Source organism: Falco biarmicus, chromosome 3 (genome assembly GCF_023638135.1).
Source record: "Falco biarmicus isolate bFalBia1 chromosome 3, bFalBia1.pri, whole genome shotgun sequence".
Taxonomy (NCBI): domain Eukaryota; kingdom Metazoa; phylum Chordata; class Aves; order Falconiformes; family Falconidae; genus Falco; species Falco biarmicus.
The window spans coordinates 49,812,886-49,838,289 of record NC_079290.1 but is presented as its reverse complement, the minus strand read 5'-3'; the positions used below and the strand labels follow the sequence as shown (position 1 = coordinate 49,838,289).

General features: G+C 36.1%; 1 protein-coding gene across 5 annotated transcripts in view; it reads left to right on the top strand.

Moving 5' to 3' along the window:
* The window catches only part of SNTG1 (syntrophin gamma 1), a 358,591-nt gene that overhangs the window by 260,850 nt on the left and 72,337 nt on the right, over nt 1-25,404 (top strand). For all 5 annotated transcript variants that reach the window (XM_056333066.1, XM_056333065.1, XM_056333069.1 and 2 more), the window contains one exon: nt 18,729-18,767. In XM_056333066.1, coding sequence (XP_056189041.1) covers nt 18,729-18,767 — 39 coding nt within the window. The remainder of the gene's footprint in view (nt 1-18,728; nt 18,768-25,404) is intronic.

Below are 25,404 nucleotides of genomic sequence, written 5' to 3'. Positions count from 1 at the left end.
TCTCTGGTATCTGATCGCCAAGGGAATAGACTTCTTATTATGTAACTACTTTTTTGTAAAAACATAGGAATTCAATCTAGCTTAATTAAGTAATCTCACAGAAATGTTAGGTGTTTGTCCCTGAGAAGGCAAAATCATTTCCACTCAAACTCCTTACATAGTCAAAGGATAGAAGAAAATGTCTTTAAGACTTGAAGAAAGTGAACCAGTCCTCCTAACTTAGGCACTTACTTCTATCCCATTAACTACATCAAGAATGCAGACATCTCCAGAGGGTAATTCAATCTCCTTGAATTAAGTACCTAGCTCTCCCACTTCTAATAGGAAATGGCAAAAGGATACTTTAGCATAATAGCCTACAGGTTGGAAGAGTCACCCTGACACGAGAGACGAGCTCTCCATGCTACTCAGCCTGCAGGCCTGGTGCCATCTGTCTAACCCCTGGCCAAAGGGTGTATAGAGACAGAACAGGGCTGAGGCTCTGCTCTCGCTTTCAGAGACAGTTCTCTTTGCTATCCATTGAGCCCCATGTAAAATTCATGCCAGTGCTGTTTAGCAGGATGCAGGGCTGTCATCCAGGCGGTCCATTAGGATTCATTCAGTGGTATTGCTTAAAGTGCACCATATATGTGCTTATCTGCTGAGTACTGTGTCCCCCATATCATGGGTGGGTACTCCGGTATTATCTACCATGATACCGTGACAAACTGGACACAGAGCACTCCCTACACTAAAATGCAGCTTTTATTTTTGCAGATTTTATAACCCAGCTCAGTTCACTGATCTCGTAAGGAGTGAAATCCCCCAAACAGTAGCTCTAGCACAACTAAAAGGCTGGGAACGTGGAGTGGCTATACAGTCAGGAAGAGAAAAGTCAGCACAAAGGTCAGCAGCCAAGTTTTCCATGGAAGGGAAAGATCAGCAAAACCAGGCCTCATATAGATGTCTTCAACTGAGCAGCTGGACATTTTCTATATTTGTGGATGTTGTAGTCAGATAACCTTTCTTTAACTTTTCCCCTTCTTCTGTCTTCTTAGGTCTTCCTTTGCAATCCACAAAAGTTTTAAAAACTAAAAAGAATATCTCTCAGGTTTTGAGATCAAATTGAAATCCATGCTTCTTGATATGCTCTCACATCACAGGAGGTGTTCCCACCATTTTGGAGTGTTGATGCTTCTTAATTTGTGTCATAATTATTACTGCAAAACTAGCCCACATTGCTTTGGGGATGCCAGGTTGATGCAAAATGTTGGTTTTGTTTTTTTTCTTTATGAGCAATGGACTCAGTCATTGCAGAATAAAGGGTATAAATTAAAATATTTGTTTTTTTCCCTTTTCCTGTTTGCCCTCCCATTCATGCGGTTTCTGCTTTCTCTTCCCAAATGCAAATGTACATGGGGAAGATAAGAGTCTTATTATAATATAGGGAAAAATGCAAGTTTTACTAGAAATTTTGAGATAAATATTTGCTTAATCTTTCTTCACTGGAATATCAACCTACAGTTGCTGTGTTGATTTATAAAAACTTCTAACGTCCATTGTATTTTTTTACTATTCTATTCAGAAAGAAGAAGACATTTCTCATACGTGCATTACTGAAAAAGATAAACTGAGGGTTCTCGTTCATGGAAGAGAAGGGAGGTAATTAAAACATTATGGAAGCTAAATGATCAGATGCTCTAAACTCATTCTAGAAGGGAGTAGAAATGAAAAATTAACCCCCCCAAACTTTCAATAAGGTTGATTTTATTGAAAGAAAGTCCATGGAATTGTGAATATCATTTTAATCAATACCATTTATGAAGAAAGCTACTGCCAAAAAGACAAAAAAACCTGACATTCAGACATCTGTTTTACTCTTTCAGATTCCCTTTGTGCCATACTAATGCTATTAGTCACTTCCATGAAATATTCTGAGATTCTTCTCTTTGTGAGTTTTCCTGAGATACTCCAGATGTCTGAAAAGAAACTCTTGAAGTTTATTATTGTAAGAGGAGTCATGGAAATGTAAATGCAAATGTGAAGCAAATCTTGAAGGGCATTAGCTTTAGAATTATTAAATATTACACAAGTGAGCAATGACTACTTAAATGTTCGGGCTTTTATCAGTGAGCAGTGTCTTTCAACCCTACATACTTTTATATGGTGCACTTGTTAGAGGGAGTGAATGTGTTATTTTTACCACTTTTTTTGTTCTTTGCCAGGCAGAAAAACACAGGCTACTCATAAACTTGTATTTTAATACTGTATTTAAATGTTTGCATCATTTTGTAACCACAGCAATATTAATTTTAAAATGTTGGGGGGTTTACATCTTAAATAGGGTGTTTCACAAGAAGAAATATGTCCTTAGGCTGACATAACCCTTATGGAGTTGTGGAGCTAAACATTCTTTTTCAGTTCCTCTCTAAATAATAGATAAATTATAGTCTGTATGAATGCTTAACATCAGAATTATTTCCTTTTCTACCAGATTAACATAAATGGATCTTGATATTGCTGTGTAAACATAATCTGTAAATTTTAGAATTCTATAGCAAAAAGAATTCTAAAAGGCTCTTGACAAGCTGTTTTAAACAGGTCATTTTTAAAGTTATTTGCCTAACGAGACAGTCAGCATTTCTCTTCTGACTATTTAGCAAAGTATGCCTGCACCTTAATTAAGTTAGCTAGTCTTGCTGCAGCAGTATGGAGATTAGCACATTCATTTACCAAACAGTAACTGTAAATAGCATTTTCATCTCAAAATGTAATGAGCAAAAGTCAGGAAAATATAGTGTGCAATTCGAATAAAGAAAAGAATAGTCTCTAGATTTAGATATTGACTAGAACTCTGAGACTTGCACATGGTTCTGCCAGTAAATTAAGATGCCATTTACATAGCTGGATAGGCTGCAGACCAAACATAGCTTAAAGCAATTATAGCTGTCTGACCTCAATTTAGTCTTCTGGTCAAAACCCACTTCCCATTACCTTTGTAAGTTCATAGAATAAATCACAACAAATCACAGCTTATGCATTTTAAGCTTACATCTGTTTTAAACCCTGAAGACAGACACAAAGAAGCTTCCCACTTGTTCCTGGTTATAATACCATTCAGTCTTTACAGTGGAGTGATTTAGAAGGCAATTTGCATTTTGACCAAGTCATCAGCAAATGGTAAAAAAATTAACTTGCTGCATTACCGGTCTGTGCAGCTCCATTGGTCTTGTTGGTTTTGTCTGATCAGAAGTACAACTCTGAGCATGGGTTTGGGGGTGGTTTTTTTGGTATTTTATTGTTGGGTTTTTTTTCAGATTTGAATGGACAAGGAAAGAAACCTTTAGCTCCAGAAACATTAACCTTTCAGCTTAAAAAAAAATTAAAATCTTACATTTTATTGCATTTTGGTGTCTTCTATCCCAAGCATTAGAAGACAATAAAGGTTAATACTAACAGTGGGAGTATTTTCAACACTGCCACTCTTTTTATCAGGCTGTCATCAACTTCTTAGCAGTTCTTAGATACTGTTTGTCTCTGTTGCTCTGTGTACTACTGCTATTTCAGTGATATTTCCTGTACAGCACAGAAGAATCTACCAATACAGTGTTACCAGTACTAAATACTTTTTTCTTGCTTTTTCATATATTAATGCTTCTATAATCAAAAATCAATACATAGCCATATTTTCTGGAAGATGCATACTCTATTAGTCCACTGGAAAGAAAAGAAAGTGTAAGAAAGGACATGGCTAAATGATGAACTCTTCATGAACCTAAAACAGAGGAAAGAAGTAGCAGAGTAGAATTTGTTACTAAGAGTGAGCTCAGGAAGTACGGCATGAGTATATAGAACAGAAAAGTGGTAGGACTAGATGAGATTTCCTCAGCTGGAAAACAGTAAGGGTGAAAAGTAATAGTTTTGACATACACCAGTGATAACAGAGGAGCCAAGAAAAGAGCTGATTCCTTGCATATTGGCCTGACTTCGGCAGAGGGGTGGGGGGGAGTGAGTGAGCAGCTGTGTGGTGTGAGTGTGTGGGGAGGAGTGAGTGAGCAGCAGCAGCAACCAGCTGGCTGAGGTTAAACCACAATGCATATTGAAAAGAAAATTATTGGTAGACAATAATAAGAAAGTCAAAAGTATTGAATGCTCTTTTGGATCAGTATTTTCTCAAAAGGTCAGTTGTAAGCAGATGATTTTCACCATTTTTAAGTGTGACACAATCTTGAATTATGCCAGAACATGTTAGAGACCAGACAGGGGGCTAGTTTTGCATTAACGAGAAACATTTATAATATACACACTCTTTGAAATTCCAACTGTGTTTTAATTACATTACTCATGGTTGTGGTTTAACCCTGGCTGGCAACTAAGCCCTACACAGCTGCTCACTCACACCCGCCTCATCAGGATGGGGGAGAGAACTGGAAGAGTAAAAGTGAGACAACTTGTGAGTTGAGGTAAAGACAATTTAATAGGTCAAGCAAAAGTCACACACACAAACAAAGCAAAGCAAGGAATTCATTCAGCACTTCCCATGGGCAGGCAGGTGTTCTGCCATCTCCAGGAAAGCAGGGCTCCATTACTTGTTACACAAGTTACTTGGAAAGACAAGCACCATCACTCCCTCTTCCTTCTTCCCCCCAGCTTTATTTACTCAGCATGACGTGCTGTGGCATGGAATATCCCTTTGGCTAGTTCAGGTCAGCTGTCCCAGCTGTGTTGCCTCCTGATTTCTTGTGCCCCTCCAGCCCTCTTGCTGGCAGGGGCTGAGAAACTGAAGTCTTTGACTTAGTATAAACATTACCCAGCAGCAAGTAAGAACAACCGATGTGTTATCAACACTATCCTCCCACCAAATCCCAAACACAGCACTGCACCAGCTACTAAAAAGAAAATCAAGTCAAAACCAGGACCCTCATAAGACAAAAGATTGGACTTCTCTTCTAAATCCATTTGCTGTGAATTTGCTGTACAAATATTTTCTAGATGAAATAAATATTAAAGTAGAAATGATAAATTTTGTCTGGCTTAGATCACCCAATGAATATAGTTTCATATGGACTTCATTTCAGTACTGCTTTTTTTTTAAGCATGACCAGCTCAAAACTAAATCTTTTGCAAATTGTATGTGTTAATACCCATCTAATTACGTCCAAGAACACCTACTATTCACAGTGAAAGAGCAATTCTATATTTGATATAGAAATTGCTGCCTTCATTCATCTTTGGGATTATTTTCTTCTTGGGCTTTGAGCTTATGCTCTCGCAGCAGCCTATGCTTTATTAATAGGCATGATATTATTCAGAAATATTATTGTTTTGTTCAGTTTTAAATTCTCCAAATACCACACCATTCTAATACGTATCAGTATTTTAAGTGTTGCTTTAAAAATGTCAAGATTATACAGCTAATTCACACATTGTGACAATATATAACAATGTAACTACATACAGTTTTACCCTATACATTATCTGGTTCTGTTGCAGCTTGACATACACACTTCACTTGTAAATTCTAGCTTTTTTTGTTCTACATATGCCACTGCCTTCATGGTTCATTATATCTTTGCTGAATAATTTGTTTCTTGATTTTTCTTTTACCTCTAGTGCTGTAGTAATTTTCTGAGCATGTGTGTGTCGTGCCTTTTTCTTTCAGAAAAGATAATGACTGCACTTGATAACAAAAACTTCACTAGAGAAATGAGAGAAGACATTGTGGAAAAAATAATATTTCATTTAATTTATTCCAATCATTTAAGGGCCATGTTTCTTCCTTTGATACTGTTTTTTATTGTTGAAACTTAGAGAAGGTGACACGTTAATGTCTTGAAAAGATGCAACACTATTATTTTCGTTTATTTGCTTACGACATCATGTTTTCCTTTGGACTACAAGAAATATCAATAGAGCAAAAATCTATACTTTTGACTAAACAATTTCTTTTACTGCTGAAATGCAGTTAGACAGTGAGTTGCTTTTCTGAAATCTATTGACACAGATGCACTTTCAATGAAAGATCTTAAAAGTGTTTCTTGAAATTTATATTCCATGTGAGATCTCTCACTCATGCAGAAATGTCATTTTTAAATAGATTTTACCTTTTTTTTTTTGTTCTGTGTTGAAAAATAATTTTCAAAGATGATATTTTGCCTACTATAATGCAGTGAAATTCAGTAACAGTTCATAGTTTTCTCATAGGCTAGTCTCAAATGCATATTAAGCAAAAGTAATCTTTAAATTTACTTGTAGTATCCTCAGTGCTTGTCTTAGTCATTCTTAATGCCAAGAAATTGGTATTCAAGAGAGACTGGGAAAATTCTGTTTATTTTTAATTATTCAAGAGTCTTTCTGTTCAAGGATTACAAGGTCATATCCAAGGCAAGAAAAATATAGCATCTATTAGTATTATGCTAATTTAACATTATTGTTGTCAAAATTTAAATAGTCCTTAAATGTAGTTCAGTATTTAACACACTTAAAAAAAAAAAAAAAAGTCTGAGTTTGAAAATCCATTGGTTTCTGCAAAAAATTATACCCTACTTTTTCTGGTACTTTGACATATTCTACCTCTTGGACTACCTTCCAGCCATGGTCCCACAGATACACAGCTCTTTATATGACAGTATTGCTCAGTATTTGTGAATTCCTTTTCAAAAATATCAGAAGATACTTAAGAAAACCCAAATTTATGAGGACTATTGCTTAGTATTTTAAAATGAATTCTTAGTTTTGAGGTGAAATTAGAGATAAGTAGAAGAAACTGCATTTTTTAGAAGGGAGCTGAATTCAAGACTTCAAATTTATGGCTCAGGAGCTTGTTAAAAGAAAGAAGATTATGGAGAGTCCAGTCTTTCCTACTTATGGCAATGCAGAAGCTTTACTGAAAAAGAGTTATTAATTGAAAACCAGCTCAGAGTATAACTGAATACGGTACTAAAGTGACTCTGTGATTAATCTGAATGTACAGTGAGCCCCATTGTGTGTAAGGAGGAGGGACCAGAAGTATTTTACAAAATATGAGGACGTGACCCTTAAATATAAAAGTACTACAAGTAATTTTGTAGTGGTTAAAATGAAATTTAAAATTATTAGTTATACAGATGAATAGTGAGCTTTTAGAAGAAATAACTATTGAAAAACTAAGTTTTTTGTACCTATCTCACAGGACATATAAAAATATTTAATTATTTTTTTTTTACTATCAGATTTAGCAATTGTCATTATCATGTGAAACTAATGCCTCAGCAGCTTTTTCGTATTATGTCAACCAAATTATTTGAGTAATGTAATACCCAGTGATTTTTTTACCTTACTTGGAAGAAGTTTGTTATCTGATGCTGACAGACAAATTGTCTTACAAATATTACTGTTCTCCCTTAAAGCTCCAAGAGAATAAGTGTGTAATTCTTTTAGACAGAAAAAGTAAATGTTACACAATACAACAAAGCCTAGGTGTTCCTATAATTTTATTTTTAATCCACTGAAACTAAATTAAACTGACTTGGGTTGATGGTGGGATGGTGGAAGATATAAGACCTGTAAAGACTACAGAAAGCCTCTTTAGCTTCATTGCCTTAGGTAAAGGCATTTGTCTGTGCCACTGGCAACAGACCAATTTATTGAACTTTACCGTGAGGAATTAATTTAGACCAATATGCTATGGTATAAGTATTAAATATATTTTTAAAATCACTAGCTACATTTCTATGGGCCGGTGGGTTCTGTCAAGAGGGTTAATTGTCTCATGTGTTATAGGTAATTGTGTAAAATTCCCCATTTCCTCTGCCATTTTACTACCCCCTGTGTCATATCAAATGCCAGAGTGTGAACTGAAAATGTTATCTCTACCAAAGTGAGGAGTTCAAAAGTAATGCAAACTGTGAACTCTTTGTGAGCAGGGTCAGAAGCATGCTGGTAGACTGAGATGACAGGAACAAAATAGGTTTAGCTGCAGTTTTCAACAAACTGCCTCTGTTTCACCCAAGTCAGAGTGAAAAGACAAGGATGGCAAGAAGGACCTAAAAAGCAAGGAGACATTTGACTGAGTAATGAAGCAACTCAAAAGCTGTGAATAGGAGTTTTAGGGGAAAGCAAAACAAGGAAAGCAATGAGCTTCAACAAGTATACCATATACAGAGCAAACTGATGATGGGAATATAAATTCTTTCATGAGATATTTTTCTTCCAGCACCGTCTAATGGTGCGAGTAGAAACTTCAGATGGGAACCAAAACTAAAGATGTCTCACCTACTGTGAATGAGGAAAACCTGGCTCACAAGAGGGTTCTACCGCAGGTCTTCTCTATAGGGAAATGGTCCCTTCTCAGGCAGTGGTGCATTACAATGCTGCCTGCAGTAACTGAAGTTTCAAGCCTAATGACAGAGTGGAGAAAGAGAGAAACATGAAAACCTGACAGTCTGGGAAAGATGTGAGGTTAATGATCAACCTTCCTATTATGAATAGATATGTTGGTCATGAGTGACTCACTCCTGTGTGTGATGAAAATGTCGGTCTAGTGACTGGTCCTAACATTGTGGCAAGCCTTCTGTCTCCCAGGAGCTTAAATCTAAGTGTTGTTTCCAAAGCCATCTAGCCAAGTGACAGTTAGCTGGAACTGCTCATTCATGTGGACATGACCAATTTCAGTGTGACTCTAAGCAGATCAAAAGTGACTACAAGACTCTTGAAGGAAGGCTGAGGGGGTCAGAGCTGTTGTAATGTGCTAGTCAGTCCTCCGGGTCATGCAAGAGAAGTGTGTTCTACAATACTTGTATACAGAGGCAGTGTCACCAAAGAGGGCTTTGGCTTCTTTGACAATAGCATTAAATTGCAAGAAAATACACGGTGAAATGGAACTGCTTAGCCTGAAGAAAAGAATGTTTGAACTTTAGAAAAGCTGCACAAAGAGCAGGAAATTTCTCCTTTGTTTCTGTGATGAATTATATGAGAAGTAATGGGATTAAATTGCAACAAGACTATTTTGATATAAGGAAAACTTCCAAAGCTAAGTAGATCTGTACTTGCTAATAGATTGACTCATGGGCATTGATAGTGCTGTGATGGCAGGACTGTACAAATTAGTTGGGCAGACAACTTTGATCTTTTGAGTTGCTTCTGAGCCATGTTGTTTCTATTCTTTTGTATTACCATAGAATGAACATATTCATATCAGTACTTGCATCTGCATTCAGAAATACTAGGATAAGACAAACTACAGCTACCATTAGACTAAAGTTTTTCCTCTCTTTCTTGGGTATTCTGTGAAAACTTCTGAAAGTAAATACTGTATTTAGATGTTATATTGTCTAGAAGCTGTAAGTGAAAGGTAAAATTGAAGTTGGAATTACCTACATTATTTAATTTCCTTGAGAAATGAGAAAGCATGAAATCTGATGTTTTAAACCAGGAGAGACATATAGCTCAATTTTTAACAATTTAATGATCTGGTTTCAGCTGGAAGAATGACATGAGGTTGCTTATTCTGCAGTAATAACTGATGGACAGAGGGGCTAAGAGCTTCAGACTTGTTAATCAACCATCTAAACCAGATAATCAAACATCTAATTGATTATTTGTGTTTAGATAATTATTCCCATTGAAATCTATCCTTGTTAAATGCCAATCTCATCACCTCAAGTGTTGTGTTACTCTAACACTAGGTACATACAGTACATTTTCATTTTTAGATTTGATTTTTCCTTCATGACTTTTAACTCCCTTATTAGCGGCTATGAATTACCAAAATTATAGCATAAGTATTTTCCAAATGAGAAAAACACCCAGACTTGTGTTTTATATATGCATATTGTCTTGTCATCACCGAAGTTTCATAACAAACATGAATATTATAATGCATTAAATAAATGTTAGTCTTGCGGACTACATTTACCCTTGTAAACTATATGTAAACTTTGAAAAAAAAAATTCCACCTCCAAAAAAGGTTCTGACTAGAACAATGACATTTCTTAATCATATCTAGCACATTTGTTTAATAAGATTATTTATTGTTCAACAGTTTTTATACTCAAACATTTTTCATGTGTGTTTGTAGAGACAGATGTGTATTACTGCTATGATTTTGTGAAGGGGAGCGTTCCAGAATTTTCTTCACTGTGCCCTTACTTCAAGTCTAGTTCTTTTCTTTGCCTTAACCTTATTGTTCTTACAAGTGCAGATATCTTGAAGTTCCAGGGTGTTGGTGTTTTGTCTAGTAATGTGTTGAGGATGTAACTTCTGCATTTTGTCATCTACTAAACCAGTCATCATGACCTGCTACTCCTAACATGTTCTGAACTGTATGATTTTGCGGTGTTATCAGTCAAACAAGTATAATAACTCAAGCATACTATTTTAAACTAACTCATGTAGTGATGTTCGGAAGTTTAGGATCCCACAGTAAGTCAGTGGTGGCCTGTGAAAATTAGTTGTAGATTTCTAGTGCCAAGCATTATCTCCCAACTATTAAAATCGTTGCCCTGTTGCATCTTTATTTTAGCAATCAGAGTTTTGAAAGTTTAGAATTTCTTTAATTTAATTTTTAACAGCAGTTCTAATCACTATTGTACAGAGGAAGGATAATGCAACAGCTAAGTAAAACATTGACAAATAGGATGGCATTTCAGCAAAACTTTCCTTGAATATTGAGTATTCAAAATAACATATATTCTGGAGGCCTCTGATAGCTTCTAGACTCTAGTACTTCCAGCTATAGAAGGTTTAAAAGGTTTATATTTAAAGTATTTTGATTACAAGGGACTTGGAATTCATAACATTAGCTGGAATGTTATATCTGGAAGTTATATTTCAGATAGAAGTCCTTGGTATCTTCAAAGGAATACTGGGTTGATAGTTACTACATCTTTACTTGGGAATCTACATGTGTTTTCTTAAGAAGTAAATGGATGTGAATACCTATGAAGTATTCAGATGTATTTGCATTGCAAACTGGTTTTAGTAAAATAGTATAAATTGCAAATGAAAGTGGTACCCATAAATATATTTCATTATTTTCTGAGCAGAAGTTTTACTGAGGATTACCTGCACCAGTTTTTTTCTTGGTGTGAATGATACTATAGTAAACATACTCCAACGAGCAGCCGCTATTATGATATAAACCACAATTACCCAGTTGCATTTCATTATCTGAAGCAGTGCTTCTCGTATCTCATTCTGGGGCAAGTTTTTTCATATTTTTTTTCAGTTCTAATTGTTGTCTTTCTAGTAAATCTTCGGTAGAGAAACATCATTTTTCTCACTTTGACGTGGGACCATAATAGCTTTTTCAGGCACTGGCTTTCAGTTGTTACAATTGTCTGTTTAATAATATGTATGTTGCTGCTGGTATTTTAATTATGGATATTCACTGTTGTGAAACTGTATTGTTTGTAACACAGGTATATTCTTTAAAGAAGCACAATAAAAATGTTATCATTAAGGTAATGTCCAGACTTAGGAATAGATGTTACATATTGCAGGATTAAATTAAGTCATTCATCTGTTAAGTGAACCTTTTTTTCTTTTTCTTTTTTTCTTTTTAATTAAAGTAAAAGTAATTGCAGTGCTATTATCGAAACATCGAAGATGTGTGAAGACTAGGTTTTGTGCTTTTGTCCTTAGTGCTCCCACTATACTTTCCTGTAATAGGCACAAAACCTGTTGGTCTTTGTAACATCCATCCATTACTGCTGTGCTGGTAGTGTTCAGTGTGTCACTGAATCCTTTTGAGTGGGAATGAAAATGAAAGGTTTGATGGTATGCAGGTTTTCAATCATAGTTCAAATGGCCATTTCTCCTTCGATAGGGCTCTTACATGCCATAAATTGTTAATAATTCTCAATACACAAATGTTTTCTTTGCATACATCAGTTCAAGACTTCTGTTAGGAATTTTTTGTATTCAATTGATTTGTTTTTTTTGGGGAGTACTCCTGAGTCTTACTAGCTATCCTTTGTCATCTCCAAGAGTATTTATCAGATACCTGCATGTATGAGAGCTCACCAAAACATGCAAGCTCTCTGTATGCTTAGTACAACTGGATAATACAAAGGCAGTCAGTACAAGAATTTAAAAGGAAGCTTGTGGAATTATAGATATGCTTTCCAGATGAGAACTCAAGACTATCTCAGGCCTTTCTTCCTTTACTTATATGTTGGATACAAAGTCAAACTTTTAGTTTCCAGGTGGATTAAGATGATCCAAAAGAACTAAGTGCTAATACTGAACCAGAGCAAAGGTCAATCTAGTCCTGTGTCTGGCGATAGCAAAAGTATACTTTATATTTCCCTCTGTCTTTCCAGCCATCTGCTATTTTGGGACTTCTTCGATCAGCTGATCAGGGATTTCCTGAATTATGCCTTCTGTGTCTTAATTGTCTATACTCTTTAAAAGTATTTGATCTCTATGTGTAATTTTTTTTTACTCCTAAGAGAGATTTTATAACATTTGTTATCTAAGTTGAAACACATATCATCTTGTTTCTCACTTTTGTTATCATCTAGAAACCACAGTGAGAATGATTTAGCCTACAGGTATCTGTAGGAACAAACTCTAAAGCAGAGGTCATGTTTATGCTTATGCATTATTCAGTGTTGTATCAAGCCTATATAAATGTTCATATATTCTGTTTTTTTCCCCTTCTTCCTTCAAGGAACTTGATGCTGAGTTCATTTGGGCTGAGAACATTTGCAATCCAGTGCATCTAGTCTTGAGAAAAATACAAGTTAGGCCTGCAAATACTAGAAATCTTTCTGTCCTTTGAACCATTTAGCTGGTAAATGTGATCAACAGAGATCAATAGAGAATGGCATCATCCCTGTTAGGTCAGGAGGCAGACATAAACGTTGCATTACATTATTTCCTATGCTCCCATGTTTTCCAGAACACGTTGACAGATCACTTTGCATATCATAGCTTATACAGATTTTCAGCCTAAACTCTAAAATCTACTACAGCTTGTAAGACCAGCGTCAAGAATTCCTACATTCAGTCTGTAGGCAGTTATACATATATTTGAATGTATTCACCAATGATTGATGTATTTCATATGAACTGTTGCATGCTGCTTTCAAACTTTTTCATTCCTTGCTTTTTTCAATGCGTATATACTCTTGGATAACAAAATTTCACAACCTTACCACAACCTAGCTATCACATTAAGCAAACAAAAGCCTAGCAAGGATAGAAAATAAGATTAACCAACTATTAATTCCAAATGTTAGTTATATATCTTTCTTACTCATTTATTAACATCAGATTATCACAGCATGGATTCATGTTTTTTTTCCAAAGTGTTACAAACTGTAATGATCTTGCTACCTGTTCACAATCACTTAACATCCCATTGACATGAACTGTATTGCTGCTTTAATGCATGAAATAAAGTTAAGAACTATTTAATGAATTTACATTCTTGTCAAACTATTATATTTTAATTAGCTGTTAATGAATTTAAATCAGCAGTTATGTAACACAAGGAAATGATGAAGGTGGCTACAGAGTCTAAATTGTTCGGGGAAATCCAAATATATGACCAGCATAATAATTGTAAAATATTAAAGGGTTCCTTTTTATTATTTTGAAAATTTCTGATAAGGAAGGAGACTTGCAAAGTTACATGACATCTTTGTAACTCGTGTAACCATGACTCAGTGGACTCATGATGGTTCGTTTACTATGATCTCGAAGTGCAAAAATCAAGGCGACCACGCCAAGGGGTTATGCTTCAATCAAACAGCACAATTTTATTGTTTGCCCGTAAAGCGGCATGTGATAGGTAGAAAGACAGAAAGTGAAGAAAAAAAAATTAAAAAGAAAAGGAAAGAGGATTATAGCTACCACCACAGGTCCAAGGCATCCCTATGGTCCCAGGTCCAGGCAGCGTCCTGCCGGTCCTTCCAATCATCGTGATCCTTGGTGGGGAAGATCTCCTAAAATTCGGTTGCTAAAGAGTCCTCTTTTATGCCAAGCAATACACGTTGCTCCTCCTCTGGCCCATGGATTGTTGTCAGTCTCTGCCTTCTCGAGCAAGGTTATCACACACGTTCTCGTTTGTTGTTACGACAACAGTTGTTATGTGACGTTATCGTAGTTGTTCCTTCCAGTGCCAGGTATCAGGGAGCGGCATAGTACTCCTCGTACCATGCAGTTCTCCTTCAGGGTTGCTGGGTCTCGGTGTCCATGAGGAGCACATTCCATCTCCAGGTCTCTGTTAGCAATGTTGAGACAATATCATTCTCTTTAGACAGACTCTTACAATGTGAAAGTGTGGGACAATCTGATTTACTGTCTTAAGTCAACATATAGAGCAAGGGCTGGTGCCTGCTCATTCCAAATGTTGATCTTCAGTCTTGGCTATTCCTGAAGGTAGTCTGAAGGAATGGTCTCTGTTACGCACTCTGTCCTGACCACTAGCACCTATAATGCTATGGCTTCATGGAGAGGACCAGCTGTGATATCTGAGAGTCACACTGTCATTAATCATCTCTCCCAGTATCACATCAGAACTGTCAGCCTCTCATTTACAATACAGTTTTTCAGGAAATATGATTAAAGCAAGCATGTCACACATGGAGTTTTCAAACATATGATTGCTTTTATTTAAACTTTTAAGAATTGGAAAAACCTGGAAATGGTGCCCTTATCTGTAAATCATACTGACCTCAAGAGTCCTTAGGGTGGCATGTGCTCATTGAAAGGCACATTTCATCATTGTCTCATGAGGATCTTGTGATTTCATTGGAATAGCAAATTTCATTAAAATAAATAGGTAAAAAAGGTCAAACAAACCCCTAATAAATAGCAGGTTTGTGATTACACTTAAAAACCTCTTATGGAAATAGGTAATATTTATTGCAGTTCTATTTGCTCAAGAAGGTATGAAATATTATCTCCCAGTGGAGTGAACAATTCATTTCAGTTTCAGCTGAATGTGAAAGTTTAAAACAAGGTTTTTGTGATCTTAATCAGATGCATTCCAGCAGAGAGTAACAATAACGGGGTACAATTTACACAAACATATAAGAATATGGAAGGCTATTCTTCTGGATTACTGCTTCTCTGGTTATTTATATTATAGATAGATAGATAGATAGATAGATAGATAGATAGATAGATAGATAGATAGATAGATAGATAGATAAGAGATATATAATCTACTTATTAAATTAAATTAATAAATAAATAGATAAGTAAGTTGTGATCATTGTTTACACCTGAAGCCAAAAGCTACTCATCTTGCTGAGGAGTGATGTTTTCCATGTTCTTACTTGTTTCTTCTGCAGAAAGTGCACAGCCGTGGCTGTGAAAATTATCCATCTGTGGTGGCAACATCTAGTGCATAAAATGAACTGAATTTGGCCATGGTTGATCCTTCTCCATGTCTCACTTCATATCATCTCTCTGTGCAGTATTCTTCATGGCTCTGATGTCCTAACATATTTAACCAGCTGAATTTTGGAAAATATATAGCCATATGTGTTTGTACTCTTATCACAATCAATTATGCTTTAAAACATTCTTCTATGATAGTTTCTGCTACAATCTGTTCTGCCATTATTGGTCTCATATCAACATCACTTGCCTATTTACTAGTCAGATGCAACATACTGCAGATACTGCAGAGACCTTATTTTTGATGCCTTCTTCCTCCTTCCACATTTAGGTGATCGCCAAATCCCAAACTACTTTCTCTGCGGTGTTCTTAGATTATTTTTTTCCTAATCTGCATTCATGGAAATTAAACTAGAGTGGAATTTCACCCCTTACCACCTGTTTTTCGAACATGAAGTAGAAACAGATAGTTCTTGCTAGCTTCAGTTCAGCTTTTGTAACACTTCCTGTATCTTTGCCTTCAGATCAGAATTTTTTTACAAGCAGAGCTTCTGTTGTCTCCTTTTGTGCCACTCCTGGTTTTTTATTGCTCTGGATAAACTCATATTTCTGAAGAATGTTCTCAGAGTGCCTGCCTTTTTTTTTTTTTTTTTTAGTATAGTATCTGCCAGGGTGTTTTATTTAAAATTATGATGTGCATATATGTTTGCAGTGTATTGTACTAGTGTCCTCTGATTAAAACAAATGTTACTTATTTGCATCAGTTACATAGTGTTGTGTGCTGTGATTGTGCTTAATAAATAGATTAAAAAGAGTTCAGTATTGTTATGGAAGAGTGAAGGAACATTTCTGTTTTAGATAATCTGTCAAGTAACACAAGATTATGTTTTTTTCTCTTTTCATTTGTGAAAAGTGTTTACATTTAGATTTTCATTCTTAAGGATTGATGAATCTGGATCACCCATAGATTAAATTTTACTCAATGTATTTTGTAACGTGCTGGGAAGAATAATGTTGGCTAAAGATTTGCTTTCCATACTCTCAAGACACTGTATCTCATGATCTTAAATATCAGTGACTTCTGCAGGCTAATTGTAGAACTTTTTTTTGTTTTTTATGTCACCTCCAATGTTCATGCATGTGAATGATAAACATTGAAGGTGTACGTAAAACTAATCGCACTTAACAATTTTTAGTTCCAGATAGAACTGAACACCTATAGTGTAGTTTGCAAACTATAACATAATTAAAAATAATGCATTTCAATAAATTATTACCATATAACCTGAAAGATAAACAAGATTGGTTTAATTCAGGGGTCCTCAAACTTTTTAACCAGGGGGCCGGGGTGCAGATGAAGTGGCAGGCAGTCACCTGCGGCTGCTTGGTTTCCCCCCCAACCCCCGGCGGGGGGGGCGGGGGAGTCTGAAAATACCGGGGGCCGGATTGAGGACCCTGGGGGGCCGTATCCGGCCCACAGGCCGTAGTTTGAGGACCCCTGGTTTAATTCATCAAAGTAATAACAATTAAAAAAACTATGCAATGTAGGTGCTTAGATCATACTTTAAAAAATGAGCTGGAAATTTTTGAATGAGAAAATGATGTTTGGATGGTGCACTTACATTTCCCAGGAATATTTAAATGTACACAAGGCTCCTAACGTGCCTTATTTATGTTAAAATTTTTGATCTCTATATAAGAAGTAAAAATACTACCAAAATATTTATTATATAATTATATAAAATGTAAATCACCACTAAAAAAATATTTTCAGTATTTTGCTTAGAATAGTAAAATCTCTTTCTCTTCACAATGTTATTTCATTATTCAATCCCTTCTCTACCCAGCCTGTATTTGTACTTGGGATTGCCCCAACCCACATGCAGGACCTTGCACTTGGCCTTGTTGAACTCCATGAGGTTCACATGGGCCCACCTCTCAAGCCTGGCCAAGTCCTTCTGGATGGCATTCCCTTCCCTCCAGCATGTTGACCGCACCACTCGGCTTGGTGTCATTGGCAAACGTGCTGAGGGTGCACTCAGTCCCACTGTCCGTGTCGCTGACAAAAATGTTAAACAGCGCTGGTCTCAATACCAACCCTTGAAGCTGGTGTACGTGCAAGAAAGGAGAGTGGAAATGTTTTTCCTCACACTTTCGATTCAGTGCACACTTGGAAACCAACTAGAATTGCTTGCCAGCATTTTCACGACAGTAAGAATTACCCTTTGACAACAAAACTGTGGGACGTCAGTGACAGACTTACAGACTTGCTCAATATTTGCATGAAGAACACAAAGAAATTACCACTGCAGAAAACAGGCTGTTTTTAAAGTCTACAAAGCACTGTGCCACTCACATCTCTGCATATAGTTGTTTAAATATGATATTGTAAACACTGGAAGAAATTCAGTGATGATTCTTCTTTTCTTCTGAAAAAATATCATACCTGTGGCTGAAGCAGTGTACATGTTACACTGTGGTTTCAGGGCTTTCCGGGCTATACAATTGATTCCTAGTTGACACTGTTTTTAATTTAAAGATGTGTTTTACTCACTTACCCATAGCTACAAAAACAATTGTGAAAAGTTAACATAAGAGAGCAAAAAATAAGTTGTAGGTATTAAGTATCTGCCATGAATGCACATAGTAAATTCACTAGGTTTGCTGGAAAGCTTAAAACAAAAAAGAACATAATTAGTGTTACCAATGGCAGTAACGGGCGTGTTCCACACTTACTTATCCTTGTATTGGACACTTTGTGTCAGAAAGCTGGCCATGTTTATTTAGATGATGTCAGTGATCTGCATGGCTAAATACAAACTCCTCATGAATCAGGTCTTGGACTGGTTTTCTCTTTACTTTTTTTACTGCAGATGTTGAATGTGTTTAAGAAAAAATTGTTTGAACAATTACTAAAATTGATTATGCACACTTGATTTTTCACATAGGTAAAAGGGTAAAGGTTGTTTCAAAGGGTATTCCAGCCCAATTTTCCATCATTCTTTAAGGAAAGGATTTTGCTTAAAGCTTGGTCATTTTCGTGGATGGCAGGAAGCTGTTCAGAACTACTTATATAGTTAAATACTCTATGTTATAGCTGCTAACCAAGGGAAAAAGAAAAAAAAAAAGACATAGTAGTGCAGAATTCAGAAATAATTTTGCATGTATCCTCCTTTCCTGTACTCTGAATAACAAAACAAACCATACAGTGACCACAGAAATGTCCCATTATTCACATGAGCTTATCAAATTTTCAGTCCCGGTACTGCAGGAGACTTATTTTTTTGTTATTTGGGGTTTTTTTGCATGCATAATTTGGAAGGGAGTGTCTGATATATGTCTCTAAAATCCAGTGTTCTGGGATTTTTTCTTCTAATTGCTAAATATTAATGTATTTCTTTATTCATTTTTATAGATAAAAAAAATCAACAGGAATTTCCCCGTAAACCAGCAGGTAAGAAAAAGAAAATTTGGCCTTGTTTCATTTTCAACTCTTTTCAACTTTATTAAATTGTGTGGTAGCTATGCATTATTCTAGTTCAAGAACTCTCAGTAGATTTTCTGTAAAGAGTACCTTGATGCCTCAAAATAGGTATTTTTTTTCTAAAGTCAAAGGGAACTGGAGTGTTTGGTCAAAATAATACCATACTTAATCTTTTCAAATTAACCTGTTTAATGTGTGTGTGTGTGTGTGTGTGTGTCTAGTTTTCTTCATATTGCATCTTACCCGCTTTACTATAAAAGCAGGAATGGGATTTTTATGCTTTACAAAATTAGCCAGTATCCATCAATGTTCTAACATTCTAAAAATGTATTAATTCTATTGTCCAAATGAAGACATAAAAAACTAATATTTGCACAAGGTTATGGAGCAGGCTGGTAGCAGAATGTGAAACAAATTGAATCATCTGACTGTCTCCAAGTTCATCCGTTGACAGTCTCATATTACTGGAAGAAATTGTAATGCCTTGAAAAAAGGGAGTAATATTCCTTGAATAAACATGATTGTTGCAAAATGCATCCATGTGCACAATTGCTGCTCTTCTTTGCAGCTGTGTGCCAGGTGATTGGATCCATGGGGCAAATAGATAAGAGCTGTGTATCTTAAAAAATCTATTCTTTTCACAATTATTGTTTGTTGTTGCTTGAAAAAGCAAACCTACAGGCAGCTCAAAGTTAAAGGCTGGAACTCTGAGGCTCTGGTCGCTAGAGTTTATAGTAAGAACGGAATCTCAAAAGTATCAGCATACATTTTAGAAAACTACGTAAACAAAACATGAAAAAAACCCCAACGTTCAGGGTAAAGCTCAGTGTTTGTTAAAGTGATCAAAGATTCTGTTGGAACATAGCCTGTTCCTATGCTAAAGTAATATTAAATTGTTCTGTGATATAGCACAACAGTGGAAAATGTGACCGTTTTGTGGTGGGCTGCTTATCACAGAATACATGTCTAGTAAATTAAACCAGTGAATTAAGTATGCATGTGTTGTGTACCACAACTATTTCATAATGGGGATTTCTTTTTAAGAAAATTGTAATAAAGGGAAACACAAATCTGATTCATCAGAAGGAACAAATTACTTCCATGTAGGAGGAGAGAAATACATACAGGACTGAGCTGTAAACTTGCCTTCAGGAGGACAGATTTGAGGAATAACAGTGCTTTCATCTCTCTTACACCACATTTTCAGTAGTCAGCATTATTTCTTGGTTCCCTGCCTCTGGTCCAACTTTAATAATATGGAGATTATTATTGTGGAATTGTACTGAGTGTAACTCACAAGGGAGGGGGACGTTACTATTTTGTTTGCTGCTTTCTTCATGAGAAGGTCCAAAAATCATAATGAATGAATTGTGATGATGATAAGAACAAATACAGGAGTATGTATAAAGGAAGTTGGAATAATTAAAACTTCAATGATTAGGTAATTTTTATTAGCTTTTGATTTAAGATTCGTCATCTGCACTACAATTACTCAGATATTGAGATACTTTTATCTCATTCTTGCCTCCTGAAGTCACAGAAAAGAAATGATTTGTCACATTCAGCAATTAAAGATAACACTTGCATTTCCAGAACAGTTTCTAAAATATCAATTATTATAATATCAATACTTTATGATATCAATTGCTGGTAGTGGCAAAGAAATGCTCCTGTATCAAAAGAAGGAAGGACAAAATGCCTAGTATACAAAAGTCAGTTAACTAGCTCCATTTTCACTCTTATGATTTACTCGGAACTTACCTCTTTGTTTTTATTGCTGTAAAAAATTACAGCAAAATGCAATGATCTGTGACATTATGGAACTCCTGGCATGTGTGGTCAGTAGGAAGGCCTTTTCCTCTTCATTAGAATTCCACCAGAAAGTAAAAATAACTTTCTCTGCTTGAATAGTTTGTTCATCATGTTGTCTGTTGGGGCAGCCTGTAATTAATGCATTCTTCTCTCATCAGCATCAATCACTGTATTCCAAAGGAATTACCGTGGACCATTTCAAGAAAGTCAGCCAAAAGATCAAACTGAAAAGAGAGAGGCCAATTTGATGGGCAGTGAGACTGATAAGATCTCAGTGCCCATTAAATACTTGATAAGAAAAATGTTTATTGATCTGTGGATTTCTTGAAATTGTAGGGACCACTGATGTCAAAAACAAGACTCCGTTTTGGCGTTACCTTATGTAAAGAGGGTTGCGTTTTTTTATTGTAGAAGGATCTAGAAAATATCACCTAATTTAAGTTAAATAAGCTATTTTTGAGAAGAGTTAGAAAAGGCTACACAGATGTAAGGTTAATTTCTGTCTTTTTATATGCAGCAGACATGATATATAGGGAAGGAACAGGCCTTTTTGCTTTTTACATTAACACATCATTATGTGTCTGAATATTAAATTATTTTGATTGCTTTTGTCATTTTGACATTTATTTTAATAAAATACATTTTTGTCTAAGAGGTTGAATAGCTAGTTTTAACTTCTTTTGCAAGCATATAATGAACTTAAGCTCTGAACCCAATCTGATTGGGATTTTATTTCTAGATTTTTTGTTACAATATATTTTGCCTAAAATGACTAGACCAAATTACAACCATGTTACCTGTTTAGGATAGAAATGCCTCTATATCTTACTGTACACCCGGTGCATCTTGTTCAATAAAAAGCAGTAATAAGACAAACTGATGGTTCACAAGCACCTATAATGAAACAAAATAATTCATGAAAAATACAATACATTTCAGTATTTAACCTTTTCTCTCAAACATCCTTTTTGTGCTAAATATACAGTTACTAAGGTGATTAATATCTTTCACACACTTACATATTAATAGTATTAAAAATGCATGTGAAGGTTTTGATTGCCTATCTAAGCAAAATTTTCCATAGAATTGTCCATCAACAGGGGCGACACTGCAAGGTAATCTTTCAACTGCTGTCTTCAACCTATTATGCTTAAAAAAAAATAAAAATCATAATAACACTTAACAAATACCCATGGGGTTTTTTGCGAGTACTAGTGGGGTAATAGAAGGTTATTTTCACTTAGAATTTTTTATATATATATTGTGCATATGCATATATAAAAATAAAATAAATAAGTACGTATGTAACTGTATGTATATGTGGATGTTAATTACTTGTTAAAGGTAAGGGGCAGGAGATAGATGTCAAACTGGAATCAAGAACCGATACAGTTAGAATTGCTTTATGGGTATATTCTTGATTTGGAGAAGAAAATATTGGCACAGACAGATCCAGTAGCATTAGAGTGATGTAACAAATGAACCTAAATAGATGCGGAAGCTATTGTAACACTGACAGTGTTATCCAAATGTGTCAATGTTGCAAAAAGTTGAAAAGAGAACAGAAAAAGTGATTAGACGATACTTGTTGACTGCACATAATGCAGTAGCTTTCCTTTAAGGCAGTAATTGTGAATAGTAAGTTTGTCTGGAGAATTATTAGAAAACTAAGATATATCTATTGGAAAATAAAAGTGCAAAGATGATGCACGGGCTATGTATAGTACAATCCAGGAGAATATCAGCAAGTAGTTGAGAAAAAAAGATTAAAACAATTTGGTACTGAAAGCTTAATGTGTGTTTTAAATATGCATATAAAATAATATTATGTCATAGAAAAAAATTCCATAATTTCAGAGGAAAAACGCTAAAGACCTCATAGCAAAGAGGCACAAAGAATAGAATATTTCAACATTTCAGCCCAAGGCTTCTCTATTTGATCAGCCAAGATGGGAGAGGAAACACAGGTGTGTTTCCTTTTCTTGAAACTTATTGCTGCTGTTGGCGGTTGCACTGATTACAGTAAATACCGGCTCCTGTGAGAGCCATCATTAGGCAGGTGAGTTCTGAAAGGTGGCACTGACTTCTCTGCTAAGCCTTTCCAAATGACAGGAGAATACACCCTACCTCAATAAACTGGGTTGTTGTACTGAGGACAAGCACTGTCCATTTCTTTTCAATTCCAGTTTTTACATTAGCCACCATGAGTTTATGAATCTGCTGATCTCAGCTGAAAGTTGATGTAGAATTGTAGAATCATTGAGGTTGGAAAGGACCTTTGAGATCATCAAGTCTTCGAGGTGAGGCCTCACCAGTGCCCAGTGCAGGGGGACGGTCACTGCCCCAGTCCTGCTGGCCACACTGTTTTGGATACAAGCCAGAACGCTGTTGGCGTCCTTGGCCACCTGGGCTCACTGCTGACTCATGTTCAGCTGGCTGTTGAGCAACACCCCCAGGCTCTTTTCTGCCAGGCAGCTTCCCAGCCGCTCTGCCCCCAGCCTGTAGCACGGCATGGGGTTGAGGGACCTGGTATTTACCCTTATTGAACCTCATACAACTGACACCCGCCCATCGGTCCAGCCTCTCCAGATCCCTCTGTAGAGCCTTCCTGCCTTCAAGCAGATCAACGCTCCCCCACAACTTGGTGTCATTTGCAAACCTACTGAGGGGGCACTCAATCCCCTCTTCCAGACTGTCAATGAAGATATTAAACAGAACTGGCCCCAGTACTGAGCCCTGGGGAGCACGACTTGTGACTGGCTGCCAACTGGACTTCCCTCCATTCTCCACTACTCTTTGGGCTTGGCTGGCCAGCTCTTTACCCAGCGTAAAGTACAGCAAACCAAGCCATGAGCAGCCAGTTCTTCTGGGAGAATGCTGTGGGAGATGGTGTCAAAGGCTTTGCTAAAGTCCAGGCAGACAACATCCACAGCCTTTCTCTCATCCACTAGGCAGGTCATCTTGTCCTAGAAGGAGATCAGGTTCATCAGGCAGGACCTGCCTTTCATAACCCCATAGTGGCTGGGCCTGATCTCCTGGTTGTCCTGTATGTGCATGTGATGGCGCTCAGGATGATCTACTCTGTAACCTTCCCCAGCACTAAGGTCAGACTGAAAGGTGTGTAGTTCCCTGGATTCTCCTTCCTGCCCTTCTTGTAGATGTGTGTCAATTTGATAACATCGAGGGAACACAGCATTAGATAGTCTTTCTTACAGAATCCTCTGATCCTTCTCAAGGTGGGAAACCAATTTTTTTTTTTTATTGTATTATATTGTATTGTATATTGCCTCCAGCTACTGGAGGTTTTACTGCACATTATAACCCTCCTTTGCTGTTTGGGTTTTGGGATTTCACATTTACTGATTGCCATGCCAGGAGGATGAATTGGTTACATCTGATTTAGGTACACAGTAGAATTCAAGGTTTAGATGGTTTAGATCTAAATCTTAATCTGGCCTTCAGTTCACCTCCTCCTGTGCCTACATGAACAAGTAACTATGATGTTTATAAAATGCTATTTGGAAAGTACTTACTTTCTGTTTGCACTTTTAACCTATATTATTTTACGCAACAAGCTAGCTGTACAAGTTAGATTCAGTACCTGGCAAACGTGGGGAGCAGAGTTTCCATATTATTTTATTATGGCTGTGTTCACATGTATGTGAAAATGTAATAAATAGCCTCTTACTTCTCTACTACACAGACAGAAGTCAAGTCTCAAGGTCTCACATGAAACAGATATTACAATATATTGGCAGAGCACTATATTTAAAACTTCCTTTTCCTGTGCTGTATGTCTCATCTCTATTAAGATGAATTCCAAGGCTATAACCCTCCACATTTCATCAATGCTGAATTCACAAAAAAAGGATATTGGGGAAGAATGCTATAATCCTTGAAGTTGAATGCTGTTTCTCTTCTATCCATAGGCAGCATGAGCATTTGTGAAAGATATGTCTTTTATCTACAGAAGATAAGATATTCTTGTTAAATAATTTTAATTTTCATTTTTAAGAATAATCTTTTCCTCTAGAATTTTCCTGCATTTATGGGAAAATAATTGGTAGATGTCTTGTTCAATCTTAAAGAGCTTGTAATGCAAGTTAGATGAGAGTGAGACACAGAGTTTCCATCTCTACAACTGTATTTAACTGAATTTTGAAACAGCGTCATGGGATAATGAGCTGATGCCACACTCGGGCAAGAAACTGGGTTATAATTGTGCATGTGAGGTTCCACAGCATTCAGTCATCATGAATCCCGATGTTTTGCAGGCATATTTACATTTGTGATAATGTTCACAAATATACATGGATATGCCCGTTTTCTATTGCTTTTTATATAATGTAATAAAAACAACTACATGTTAGCTGTACCAGATCAGCTATGTAACATCACCTGATACTCTGGTTTAATAGGCTGCTGTTCTGCTTGATTAAAGTTGCACAGTTAGAACAATCTCATTAGACAACTTCTAAAAAATCAGCTCATTGTATTTATTTAATAAAACCTAACTTATAAACACTATATAAAGATTTATATGCAAATGTCATGGTGGATGACTTGCCTGTCACTCAAGCCAGTGCCTTTTCCTGCAGATGTGTTCAATTTTTGTTACACTTAAAAAGGTAAATTGCATGGCTCAGCCGGACTGATAGGAGAGCATCTGTCTAAGTGAAAAATATCTGTATGAAACACAACACACACCATTTTATTTTTTTTAATTGCAGAATAACAACCTCCAAGATTACATTGCTATTGTATTATTTGTTTAAGTGGAACGACAAAACAGTGT